The sequence below is a fragment of the Haliotis asinina genome, chromosome 2, assembly GCF_037392515.1.
Source record: "Haliotis asinina isolate JCU_RB_2024 chromosome 2, JCU_Hal_asi_v2, whole genome shotgun sequence".
NCBI classification, from domain to species: Eukaryota; Metazoa; Mollusca; class Gastropoda; order Lepetellida; family Haliotidae; genus Haliotis; species Haliotis asinina.
In genome coordinates, this window is record NC_090281.1 from 71755552 (window position 1) to 71769350 (window position 13799).

General features: G+C 39.0%; 1 protein-coding gene across 3 annotated transcripts in view; it reads left to right on the forward strand.

The window, feature by feature from the left end:
- LOC137274251 (glycine receptor subunit alpha-1-like) overlaps nucleotides 1–13799 on the forward strand; it is a 69706-nt gene that overhangs the window by 22514 nt on the left and 33393 nt on the right. The window contains exon 2 of one of the 3 annotated variants that reach the window (XM_067807342.1): nucleotides 5031–5132. The exons of the other annotated variants lie outside the window; for them this stretch is intronic. Coding sequence (XP_067663443.1) covers nucleotides 5031–5132 — 102 coding nt within the window. The remainder of the gene's footprint in view (nucleotides 1–5030; nucleotides 5133–13799) is intronic. 3 annotated transcript variants of the gene reach the window in all.

Consider the following 13799-nt stretch of genomic DNA (forward strand, 5'->3'; position numbering starts at 1 on the left):
TGAACTGATGTTACTTTTGTCGTTTAAACACATTTATACAACCACCTAAGTGTCGAACGTTTTATGTGTCGAACGTTAATTTGTCTCGAATAAAAAGCTGGTAGTTGCGTATTCCCTCTTTGATTTCTCTTTTGTGTTGTGTCGAATCTCGCATAACCAGAAGTAATATCGTAGAGCCATTCACCGACACAACACTGTTTTACTGTATAAAAAATAGTATAAAAGCAAGACACAAGAACATTTGGTTGATACGGATGAACATAAAGATAAAATAACCTTTCATTCAGATATCGTTAATAAACAAACATGTTATTACAATTAAAGTGATATATATTATTCCATTTACTGTAACACATTTAGACAGCATAGCTTGACTCATATTGTCTTCATTTAGGACTACGTGAATTCAAACTGAGACCATATTATGTTGCATGCCTTCTGACCTCACTACCACGACCCAACTTCTTATTACTTTATTTCAATCATTTTTCTCAAATTCCACAATACGTTTGCAGGGTGTATCAAGAAATCACTTCAGTTTATCGTTCACAGACAATGACAACATACACACGGGAAGGAGGTCATATGTTGAAATATTATACTGGTAACAACTGCTTTTTTACTCATATATGATGACAAAATGCAGTTGCTTTGTTCGTCAATCTTTTTAAGGCAAGGAAACAAAGAAAAAACTAAGGAATTGCATAAAACATGATAAAATTCGACAAATATGGCCAAACAGATTTTCGTGAAATGGAACCAGTTTCAATCTGGAATGTAAGACAGGCCGTAAACGTGGGTCACCTTTCTTTGATGTCGTATTGAGGGCTGAAACACGTCAAGGAACGCTGGTTCATGCAAAGCTCTGAAACAAACATGACCAGGAATTCCAATACCGATAGGACATTGTTCTGAAGTCCGCATCGCATACTAACAGCTGCATCATGCCTTCTGTACTTCCTTTCTGTTTCCAATAACCATAAAAAACAATCAGTCGTATTTTGTCCTTCATCCACGATAATGTTAGGGATCACACTACCAAAGATCTAAAAGTATCTGAAAAATACGTGTTAAGTACAAACGTAAACTGTGACAGTGAAAGCTGCATAAGAAACCGATAAGCTCAATGTCGAATAAACAATAATCAAGTTGGTTCGAAATGTGGACATCCATCAAACATGTTGGCAGCTACTTCGATTTCAGGGCCATATATCGACTCTGATACTAAAGTTGGATCACCAGAATCGAAAGCAGTGTCGGTTTGATGATTGTTTGGGCTCAGAACGAAATCTTGGAAAACGCATTACCAGGCATCTTTTGTTTATATCGATTGTTTTTGCTCAAAAGACGTGTCAATTGCTGAGGTTTTATTGTTTAGGGGATGGCGGAGATACTTTCAGAGCTGTTGCTGATGGTTGAACACAAATCCTAATTGGTTGAAACAGAAATGATGTCCAGATATTTCTATTAACTGGACTAACGAAAGTTTCATACGTTGTTAACCTTAAGCTGTAACTGATAGGAAAGTCGCTGGATGGGATTGTTCCCTCTTTTGTTTCAGGCAGGTCTTAATATCATGTGATGATAGCCAGCGTTAATTCATAGGGGTCATATATACTGAATAGCAAAAGAAACGCAAGTTTAAAAAATAAAATTTCCTAAACGTAAACGGTAATGTCTATGTCTTCGAATAAAGAGCATGACAAAAACAGAGTTGCGTGTCTTCTGATATTCAGTATAAATTACCTTCTAAGTATCACGTATGTATTAGATATGTATCTGCATTTCTAAACCAAATGCACATTTATATAAAATCTATCTAAATGTTAAGAAGGCCTATTGTATTTCATATGATATTTTGTCATGAAACCAGTTTTCTCATAGAACTGTGGTTAATCTGTCATGTTACAAGTTCTTTTAACGGTATACGTTGATGGTCATTGTAGTAGTTGTTTGGAAAGCAGTGTATCTGGAAAAAACAGGTTTCACTGCCAGCAAGGCGTTATTACTTTTGTAAATATATGTGTCCCCGTTTGTTTTCAGACAGTGCTGCACCATAGCACTTCGATATGATAGACACTATTTATTAAAGGAAATTACGGGCCTATTATTTGTATGCAAGGAATAGCACAATACAGTCATTAGGACAAGGAAATACATTTGTAATGAAGATTTATAAGTAGACTCCTGTCAGATATTGAATCTAATAACCAAATCGTTCAATGTCAGCACAAAAGACCAGAACCAAATTGCCATTAGAGAAAAATTCAGATGTTTTTACACATTATCATAACAATATTGCTTTGCCCATTGCATAGAGAATTAGGCATTGTGTTGCCCAAACAAAACTACTTCCTACGTTTACAATAAGACCGACAATAAAACAGTCTCGGATCACTCGCCCGGGTCGAACGTCATATTGTGCAGATAAAATCTATTGCATGACCATTTATTACCTAGAGTTTTACCAGCTGTCCTGAGTCATGCAATTACTCACTTGGTAGAGTTAATTATTGTAATTGATTTGAAATTTACTACTCTTATTATGCATTGGCAAGGTTCACGGGTGATCAGTAGAGTGTCAAATCTAATCAGTATTTGATAAACTATGGTGATGTAATTGTAATCCATTAGACTGAGAAACACGCAAGTAATTAATATCATTGGGGCTTCTGCCTTCCATTCGATTGTCCAGTGAAGACTGAAATGTGTATGACCTATCGTGGTGTGCCACGTACTACTGCGTGGGTTGAATCCAACAAAACAAACACGCCTTGCTTTATGCAATTTCCACTGTGGAGAGTACTGTATCCTCACTGACTTTAAGTTATCCATTAATACCATCCCCACCCCCACCCCCACCCCCTTCTTCTCATCATTGATGCTTGATGACAGTTAATCAAGACTGATTATCATCTTGCGTTGATGTGTTACAAGATTTTGGTATGGAGATCATTGAATTACCACAGATCTGTTCATTTAAACATTTAATGCAAATTGGTTTATGGAGATAGCAATAGAACCATACTGTTTCACTCGAGTAAGCTTATCAAGGGAACCAAATTGCTTTCGTATTACCATTGGTGGTTGACTGCATCCAACCATTCAAGAAGTAAGAAGTAAGTTTATGAATATACTGTAAAATGAAACCGCTTTTTCAATGGAATCAAACTGCCTGCATATTAAACAAACGGCATTGATGGCTGACTGCATTCGAAGAAGTAAGAGTAAGTTTATGAATATATTGTAAAATATAACAACCTTAACAAAGGATTCGAATTGCTTTCATATTACCAAAAAGACGTTGATGGTTGACTGCATCCGAACAGCGTAGGAGTAAGAAGCAAGTTTATGAATATACTGTGAAATATAACGGCATCGTCAAAGAGATCATATTGCTTTCATATTACCAAAATGCATTGATGATTGACTGCATCCGATCATTGAAGATGTCTATAGCATTAACTATCATTATGGAAAACAAATACTCCTAGAAAGAAATCAACACACTGGTATCATTAATCTATGAAGACCAAGTTTCTAGTGTCCAGTTTCCACACACACAAGGATTGTTTCTTTGTTGTTACACATAAAATGAAAGTGATATTTTTGAAAACAGTTTCTGCATTTGGCCATCAAACTGAAAGCATCCGAACATATGCTACCAGGTGCTGTAGGCTGTGGACAAATGAAGGACATGTATCCATTCTTTAGTTGGTTAGTAGTCACACATAAGATGGGAATGACATATCAAGTCACGTATGTTCCAGAGGTAACCTAAATACCTTGGTTAACTGGAAGCAAGCATATAAATGAAGCTAGGTGTCGCTGTCTGTGAACATATTGTTCATCATTGTCTGTCATGTCTATCCATTATATACCCACATATGTGTCCTAGTTGTTCCACACCAGCTTCGGGATGTAAGTCATCGAAACACCTATGTTAATTGGTTAATACACAAGGTATTGCTGGTTATGTACATATGTCGCTCGTCCATAACATACTATTCTGATGTAATATAGATACTCACACTATCTGTGACAGATGATACCACATATATGCAACCACAGTATCTCTGTAACTTATTGGAAGCAACTAAAACCAGGTGTTGATGGCTATGTAGATAAATTAGGCATTTTTGTCCATACTCTATCCTTCTCTTGGGTTGTGGTCACACGCAAGATGTGAATAACATGTTGCTTTCCACGTGTGCCAAATCTGATCTCTATAGGTAACCGAAATACTTTGGTTAATTGGAAACAACTATATTCAAGCGACCAGGTGTTGAAGACTATATACAAATATATGTCATGTGACAATAATATACTGCTGTGTCTGTAGATACACATGGTAAAAATGACATCTTGCTTCACAGCTGAGCCAATTAGGCTGCTACAAGTAGGTTGCCGAAATACCATTGTTAATTGGTAGCAACTTCATTCATGCAATCTGGTGTTAAAGGATATGTACATGTTTATGTCATGTGTCCAAAACATACTGTTCTAGTTACCGACAATTGTCTTCACATCGGCTCCGAGATCTCTACAGTTAAAAGCTAAATGCAGACACATGTAAAAAAATGTAAAAGAAAAGTTGAAAGGCTGTTGCGAAATATAAGCAATGGTATTGTGTTGACAGAAACGATACACCACGCATATCTGCTCTTCGACATGATGCCATTGCGAAACATGTAAATGTATGCCATTTTTAATGATGAAATAGGGATAAGCGCTGCGTTCAAAACCAAATGAATATGGCTGTGACTGTTTGTACCAATCAGAACGTAAGGTGGTTTTGTTTTACTCTCCCTCTGAATAAATGAATACAACGCCAAAACAAATTATGATGAGTCGACCAGCCCTTGTTTTACTTCCCTCATATCGTGTACAGCGGATAAAACGAGTTGTTTTGGGATACCGGGCCCATAAATATTTGAGTGGAAATGCTTATAACGAACTTCGGATATAACGAACTGAAATAAGATGCCCTCTGAGTTCGTTATGACCGGAGTTTACTGTGACGTTTTTAGGTATGAGGCGGCCAGGGGATCGGACCACCGACCTTCCGCTCTAGGGGCCGACGCTCCTTCCAGTAGGTCACGGAGGCGATCAACGTCACAAGGACTATCTAGGTTAGTGGAATACTGGGGAAGGTATCAGAAGGTTAAGGTAGGCAGCTCTGATTATTGCCTGATAAAAGTTAAGCGACTTCTCAATGCAAAAGCCACCATCTCTTAACATAAATCATGATCATTGTAGTAATATTCCCATGTCCCTGCTGTAATCAGTATCATCGATACATAGAACGGTATCCATGTCGAGAATTACTATTCTACGACGTGATATAGCCAGACAGTCAGTGTCATTTGATACCTGCAATACATGGATAGTTCCAGTGATTGTTATCAGATAAAATGTTACCCAAATGTTTATTCTACGCGAACGCGTAATGAACATCAAAAACAACGTTATTACGAATGGGCGTTACAGAAAACGTTCCAAAAGGCATCATTTATATCAACAAGATCATATCAGACGGAAGCGAAAAAGTCATTAATTTTCATTCTGTATTGTTAAGCGTCATGATAATATTGACCAAAAAAGAGTGGTTGTAGTATTTAGGCCTCTAGATTAAACAGATGGGTGTAATATTGGCGATGACGTTCCGGTTTCAATGTTATCTGTAACTCAGTATACGAAACTGATCGACAAACAGAAGCCAAAGTACACAAAACAGTGAGGTCGAAGAATCCGTTGGATTCCGACTAGGGCGAAAGATTCCGAGTTAGTGATGTTTTCCGTTGAATATAAATTCGCTACGGTTCCTTCACCGTAAAGAGCCTGGGGTGCAAGTAAGCATGCTTACCCAAATTCCACTGATTGTCATGATGAACATCAAACACGTCCAGTCTGCTGTTGGAATTTCTTGGAAAGTCCTAGAGAAAAGCGAAAATTTTAAAGCAGATTCTATTTCTTTTTAATTCCATTGTACCACAGCCTACAAGACCATAATTTCAACTCATCGGTCCACGAAAAGGAGGTGAAACTTCATCTGTAACTTACTACAGCAAACTTTGATAGACAAACAGAAGCCAAAGTACTAATCGGAGATCGGAGATTCCATTGCATTTCGACCTGGTCGAAAGGTTTGTTTCATAAAGCGATTTCAGTGCTAAAACCATCGTTAATAGTCATTGGGGGTTTACTTTGGTTGGTTTCAAGTTCCACACCGCCCTGTACAATATTCAGTTTATGGCGGCGGACTGTATATGATCGGGTATGGACCAGACAATCCAGTGATCAGATCAACAACATGATCAACGATTCGTGCAAATGGATACAATGAGTCAAGCACGTCAACGAGCCTGGCCATCTGAGGATCAGTTGCTGATTACCGATTCCACCACGGGTTTTGAGGTCCTACGATATTGATAGAGTTGTCATCACTTCGTGGAAGAAGGTGCTGGGCACACCTGTCGTTGTAACGTTCTTGGTAGCGATTTTGCCAAACACATGACACTGAAATTCAAAACCTTTTGCAATACCAAGCCTTACAACCAGGGAGACCCTTTGAATTAGTGTCCGCAGCATTTCAATCCTCCACCCGAGTAGAGGAGACAGTGTATGACGACTGCAATCTCGTGTTTCGTGGTACGTTAATGAAAGTTAACAGCAGCTTTCATTGTACATATGGTCCCACGAGCCTCCTTTAACACCACCATTGTGAGGTTAACGTTATTTCTCAACTGAACACTGAAGGAACGTTAAACGTTGACAATTTCGGCCAGCCTTCCGAGTCGGGATACAGTGAATGAAGGGTATTTGGTGATGTTTTCCGTTGAGACAAAACATAAATTCACCTCAAGGATACGGTTTCTTCCCGTAAGGGACTTAGGGTGCAAGTACTCATGCCTACCCAAATTCCATTGACTTTCATGATGAACATCGAACACGTCCAATCTGCTGTTGGACTCTGTTGGAAAATTCTGGAGAAAAAAAAATATATCAGATTCTATTTCATTTTAATTCCTATCCGTTACAACCCTCAGAGCCATAATTTCAACGCGTCGGTCCCTTAGACACAGGTGAAATCTGATTACTATTTCTGGTCTTGTCATTGTAGCATTTTGTGTCACAGCCTCATGATGTATGTACGCTATGGTGCACTTTCGTCAGATGTCATGTAGAAACACATAGTGAAGTCGTTTTCATATATATACACGTAGAACAGATTTACCACCGACAACTCACATGCTTCTCTTATACTTTTGTGGTCTTTTATAACACTGAAACAAAGATGCCGCAAAAAGCAGACCTTCCTAGAAATGGATGTGCCAGTCTTATTCTATCCCTCAATCTGAGGTTACAATACCTAGTGTGTAGACAGTGATATACATATATATCGTCTTTTCTTAAATTTCAAGTTGGGGGCACGTTCAGGCATGGATTGACTTGTGACGTATGTCGGTTAATCTCTCTACCACAATTCCACCTAGAGATATAAACCATTTTTACGTAGAGAGGATATATGGGCGATAGTCTACTGGTGGAATATGACGCCCGTTATCAAAGAACCATTAGAGTACTTCTTAATCCCAGCAGATCACTGGTTTGAATACAAGCCCAGAATGAAGCATGAATGAATAATTCACTCTGTTTCAGGTTGTAGGTTAACTCTTACAAGAATACTGTTATCTGCATATACCATTATTGTATGTTTGTGTAAATGTAATGTAATTGTTGTAAATTGTCACTATGTTTAATTAGGTATGTTCACAAATTTAATTATAGGACGATGTATGTATATATGTATGTATGCATGCATGTATGCATGTATGCATGTATGCATGTATGCATGTAGGTAGGTAGGTACGTACGTACGTACGAATGTATGTGTGGATAAATTGATGGATTAATGCTTTTGACGATTCTGGTGCTTGTGTGTATGCATGTATGTTTTCTTAAATTGGTATTTACAAACAGGAACATTCCTCAGTAAATATACATTTACATGGATTCAAGGCTGGTAAAGGTTCCAGAGCCGTGTATTCAGTCATTTCCACTCTATCCTGATACATGCATCGTTCAAACATGGAACATTTTCTAATGTATTTGAATGTTGCTATATAGTAGTCCAGTATTATCAAATATATTTGCTACTTTGGGTATAACTTAAGCCTCTCTTGGTTGTTTCACGTATTAGGCTGTACATTCAGTTATAAACATGTATGGACAAACAAACATCAGTAGCCAAGTTGTTTACAGGTGTGAGTTAGTCTCCACTGAAAGGACCTGACAGTTCCATTAGACAGTATAAACAGTCTGTTTGTGGCCGACGTTGGTCGTCAGCTGGGATATCTGAAAACATATGTAGTCAGTCTTGACAGCTGCTGTTCCAACTTTGAAGCAAACGTGGGTTGTGATTTATCTTGCACCGCTGATCCTACGATAACAGTGTTTCCAGCACGGATCAACTATCTTTTTCGTAGCAAAAATAGTCTTTCAACTTTGATACAGATAACTGTGATAGCTACCTGAAATTATATCCAAAATATTTTTTTTCAAATGTTTCAATTAGTGGCAAGTTGATCGTGCGCGTGCGTGCCTGCGTGTTTGTTTGTTTGTCTCTCCCCATCTCTCTCTCACTCTCTCTCTCTCTCTCTCTCTCTGTCTCTCTCTATCTCGCCCTCTTTCTTTCTCCTTATTCTTGCAAGGCAGTTTTTAAAGCTCCGAGGGCAATAGCGGGACTTACCTTTATTATTCTTTCTTGTACCATGATGAAACCCAAGTGTTCAGTGATGACCCGAGCAAAAATGTTATAACCGAAACAAATACATCCAAGAAAGCATGGTATATGCATGTAGCATTTCTAGGTGACCACTGTTTCTGAAAATGAAGAACGTCTCTGGGCTCCTATTCATCATACTTTAGAACTGTTTTCTGTACAATATGTTTATTTCAATGACAAGATCTCACTCTGTGATGACTTCAATAGCTCATTAACATCAATACAGGCAACGCTGTATCAGCATTGCATGAACTGAGGTTATTCAGCTGTTCTGAAAATACAGAACAACAAAGTTTAAGGATTTGTTAACTGATTTATAGAGATGATAGCGCAAAGACCACTACAAAAAAAGTACTACCATGAGTGATCAAGACCATGTGACAGCCATGGTCATACATATTACACATGTACAAAGAATCAGACCGCAGGGCAAGAACACACTTAAAGACATGAATGGTGGGGTCAATAGTGTTTAATGTAATTTGATCTCACAGTTTGCTTTTAGGAACGACAACTGTTTGCCGTAATATCGACAGTTGTAACAAATGAGACAATTCTTGCACTGAGCTGTAAGCGATGCAAGGGCCATTTGGGACATTGCAGTTGCCTGAACTGGTGGGTTATTTCCTGACGGAGAGATAACTGGGTGACAGGCAGGAAGGTTAAGTAGCTCAATCACAGATAATTCAAGACACCTTATTTCACTCTTCCGTGGTTAGGAGTGGGGATTGAAGTCTCAAGTAATTGGTTTCCTCCAGTCACTTACTCACGCTGCTAACCGAACCTGTTTGAAATACAGTACATAATCCAGTTCCAAATGAGGTCTCAGTAAAGTATCACCGTGTGCGATAGATGTTTCATTCCTTCAGATGAAATGTTAAGCAGCCTAGTCCTAACCTAATCGCTGAGATGTGATTTGAAAGGAAAATATGTGTAGGCTTTTCGTGAACCGTAAATTCTTTTCAAATGTAGGATTAAGTGAGCGAATGAGTTTGATTTAACACCACGTTGAACATTATATCATGTCGTATTTGTTTGACGAGGGAAGAACGGTCAAACTGATGCAGGTCTTGGATGTTACCACATTGGTGACGCTGAGAACGCCTACAACCACATTTAGGAGAGATTTGAACTGCCAGTCATAAGACTCTGGAACGCCAAAAGGAGGCAACTATGGTCACGGATTGCGGCAAAGCAGGCCACGCGAGTCTCAGTTGAGGGAGTGAGCAAGGGTTTTACGCCACTTTTGACACATTTTGTAATATTCCATCAATGTACGACTCGGGACATCGGAAATGAGCATCACATATTGTACCCATGTCGGGAATCGAACCCGGGTCTTTGACGTGACGAGCGATCTCTTTAACCAGCAGACAATCCCACTGCTCGCTTAATTTACTGGAGCCAATGATAAGGGATCACTCACCACATTCAGGCAGGATATGGTACTCGATCCCGCGTTTACCCTTGATCCTTGAGAAATGTTACTGACGATTTCTTGTTTGTTTGTTGCGAGGATATGTGCATTCCCATGTAGCTGTTGCGTTGCGTATATACATGAATTGTTTAAGTTCATCTACCACAGCTGGTGCTTAGGTTGAGCTTGAGGCAAGACAAAGGTACAAAAACCCTGCCAGCTGTGGCGTCTTAGACAACAGAGAAGCTTCCGCTGTCTCTGAAGATACAATTCTGTACGTTAGTGACCGACAATTCGATATTGTTGGAGAAACCTCCGATTTTGTCTGGAAACTAGATATTACAGATGTTCCTGAAGAACAAGGTATTTTTCTAATTTTTAAATCTATAAGCAAATTTTTTAGACAACAAATCTTTCAATAATGTGTTCCTTGGCCGACAATTTCTTACTTTTTCAACAGCCTGAAGAACACTTTTCAGCGTGGATTAGACAGTTTCATATTTTCACATATATAGAAATGTCACCAGGTGTTCTCCAATAGGGCATTCATGATCTGTCCAAGGCTACATTCAATCGCCGAAATAAAGTTACCCTAAAATAGTTATGTATATTTCCACTAAATGAAAAGGAAAGTTCAAATATATTTGCTCATTTTCAGGAGCTTGCAGGCATTCTTGGTATGTGTTGGACTTCGTTTTAAAGGGTCTGAGAGGTAGACTAGCGGGCCCGGAGCAACCGCCACTTGTACAATCTAGATTAGGTGGGACCTAAGTACCACACAGACCTTCAAAGTCCTGTGTACTCGAACAGAATAACAACCACACAGGAAGCCACAATAAGTGTCGTGTTATGTTATAAAACTCACCCATTGTTATGTTGCTAAACATATTTGGGCATGTTTGTGGCATGTAAACTATGGAACATGATATGCTAATTACTTCTATTGTAATAAACAGTCAGGCCACCTGAGCGTTTAGTCATACACGCCATTCTATTATACACTGTCGCTCTTCGGAAGTACATAATAAATCTTGAGGCAATATGTTTTGACGTTAGTCTCTTGCTTATGTGAGGATGCATCGAATAATGGCAAGTGAAAACAAACTAAGATACATGTGGTAAACGGCTTGAAGGGGTCTGACTGGTGCTCATGGCGTGCTGCCATAGCTTTTCTCGCGAGACTTCGCTTGCAGCTTTGAGCCCGAGGATCCGTGAGCTAAACGAAAAGGGAAATCTAGCTTACCTTAATCGTCGAAATGGCGAGTTGCAGCATGTCAGGTCTGTAATTGGCCTATTTCACAGACATACGTGAAGAAAGAGTACGGTTTACGCCGCATTTTTAAAAAGAAAATAATACAAAAATACAATCATGTGTGAACGTTGTTTAAAGACTTCACCGGGCAAAGTTGTCCCGTTGCTTTATCGTCACGTATTGATTGGAAGAAACAGAACTGAAGATTTTGACTGAGATGTTTTTCTTAACGACAGGACCCGTGAAGATCTTGACCAGAGTTTATCTCCAGCAACCCACGCCTTTCATAAGAGGCGACTAACGGTGTCGAGTGGTCAGGTTCGCTGACGTGGTCACGTCATGTCATGTCATCGTATCCGAATTGCGTAGACGGATGTTCCTGATGTTGATCACTGAATTGTGTGGTCCAGACTCTATTATACACATACCGCGCATATAGCTGAAACTTTCTTAAGTGAGACAAACAACAACAAACAAACAAATCATAAAGACAGGAGTTAGAAAGGTACTTATCATTTTATTAAAGCCAGATTTAAAACCCTTTCCTTATTCTATAACATCTCTTCCAAAATCTCATGATACGAAATGAGCGTATCCTGACCCAGCAAAAGTCACAAACACATGTAAAGTCAGCATTTGAAATTAACCCATTTTGAAACGAAAATCGGGTCACTTAGAACGTTCACGGAAATGTCGCTCTCATTGCGGAGAAGTTGTTCATTCATATCTCCTTCCTTACTGATCCAGCTATATGCGTCTCAAAGAAGTGATGAGATAACACATTATCTAGAATAGGCGGTAGGGTAGCCTAATGGTTAGAGGGTTAGCTCGTCACACCGAAGACTCGGGTTCTATTCCCCCATGGGTATAGTGTGTAAAAAACATTTCTGGTGTCCCCAGCCATGACATCGATATTGCTGGGAGATTGCTAATAAGGGGCGTAAAACAAAACTCCCTCACTCACTTTAACTATAAGGCTGTGATGTACAGCTGGTTAAGATGTTATGTATCCCTTTTCATCAACGTATCTGAAAATATAATTTGAAATACTTTCTCAACATTTACACAATCACCCTGATGAAGGTCGCGTCTGAGATGTAAAGGAACTGTGGCCACATTGCTGATATAATCACATACTGAGGACGCGATGGAGTAGGTTATCTATCATCGAGTAAACATGATGAGGGGCGGCATATGTATAACAGTCGGTATACTCGGCACTTCAATGTTCCCTCTTAGTCATGCCTCTCGAGAAGGTGTTAAAAAATCAACAATGAAGTACATTGAACATTTGACCTTATGTTAGATTAATTAGCTAAGGCTGGCATGGACGCGTTTGCTAATTGCCTAACGCTGTTGTGTCATAAACAAGATACACTATGCACGGCAACTTGCTCCCATACGGATTTCCCTAGTTAAGAATAATTTTTGAAAAACATGAAAGTATATGAGGAAATATATGCACTGTAATAATATAACAAAAGGATAACAACTTTTGAATGCTTTGTGTGCACTTTGTAAGTGAGGATGGTATTATTTGTTGTAAAAATTGTATGTTCACCTCTTAAATAGTATGACTCTTAAATAGTATTCAACTTGTTTTTCGAAAGGCATTAATGATGGTATGTTCTCCAGACTACTCGTGCTACATTGCGAGGAGTATATTCACCAGTCTGCTTATGCTGCAAGAAAATTGCTTCGGCTTGTTTCTCGTGAGTCATGGCGGGTGATATATTCACGTAGTAACTTGCGCAACTTGACTGAATTGTATTCACACTGCTACTCGTTGTGCATGACATGTGTGACACGATGGATGGTATACACAATTGCCTACTCACCAAAAGACCAACGGTTAGTCGTCTTTGCTGTTCCAGTGACATGGCAAATGGTATGCTCACCTGGCTGTTTTCGTGATTTTGCAAAAGATGTATTCATCTGTCTACTCGAGTGGCCTTACGGAGCGTGTATTCACCTGTTAACTAATAATAGTATATAAAATTAGCTCACCAAAAAAACTAAGTCTCAGATGCTTCATATACGATGTACACAACTGTCCCCATTAGGAGTGCCAGAAATACATAATCATCGTTTTAAGTCCCTGATTCCTCGAGGTTTATCAACAAAATAACTGCTTCATCAAGTAGTAAACGTCTAGGACCTGCTTCACATCAGACCTTTTTTCCTATAACAAGCAGACACGCCATGATAAACCAGAAACACTCGGTGTGTTAAACCGAACTGCTCACTTGGTCCACACCCAAATAAACCTGCTACATAAGCAATATTACAGATAGGAGTGTGGTTAGGTTATGAGTGTGGACTACCTTCAGCGTCCATCATCA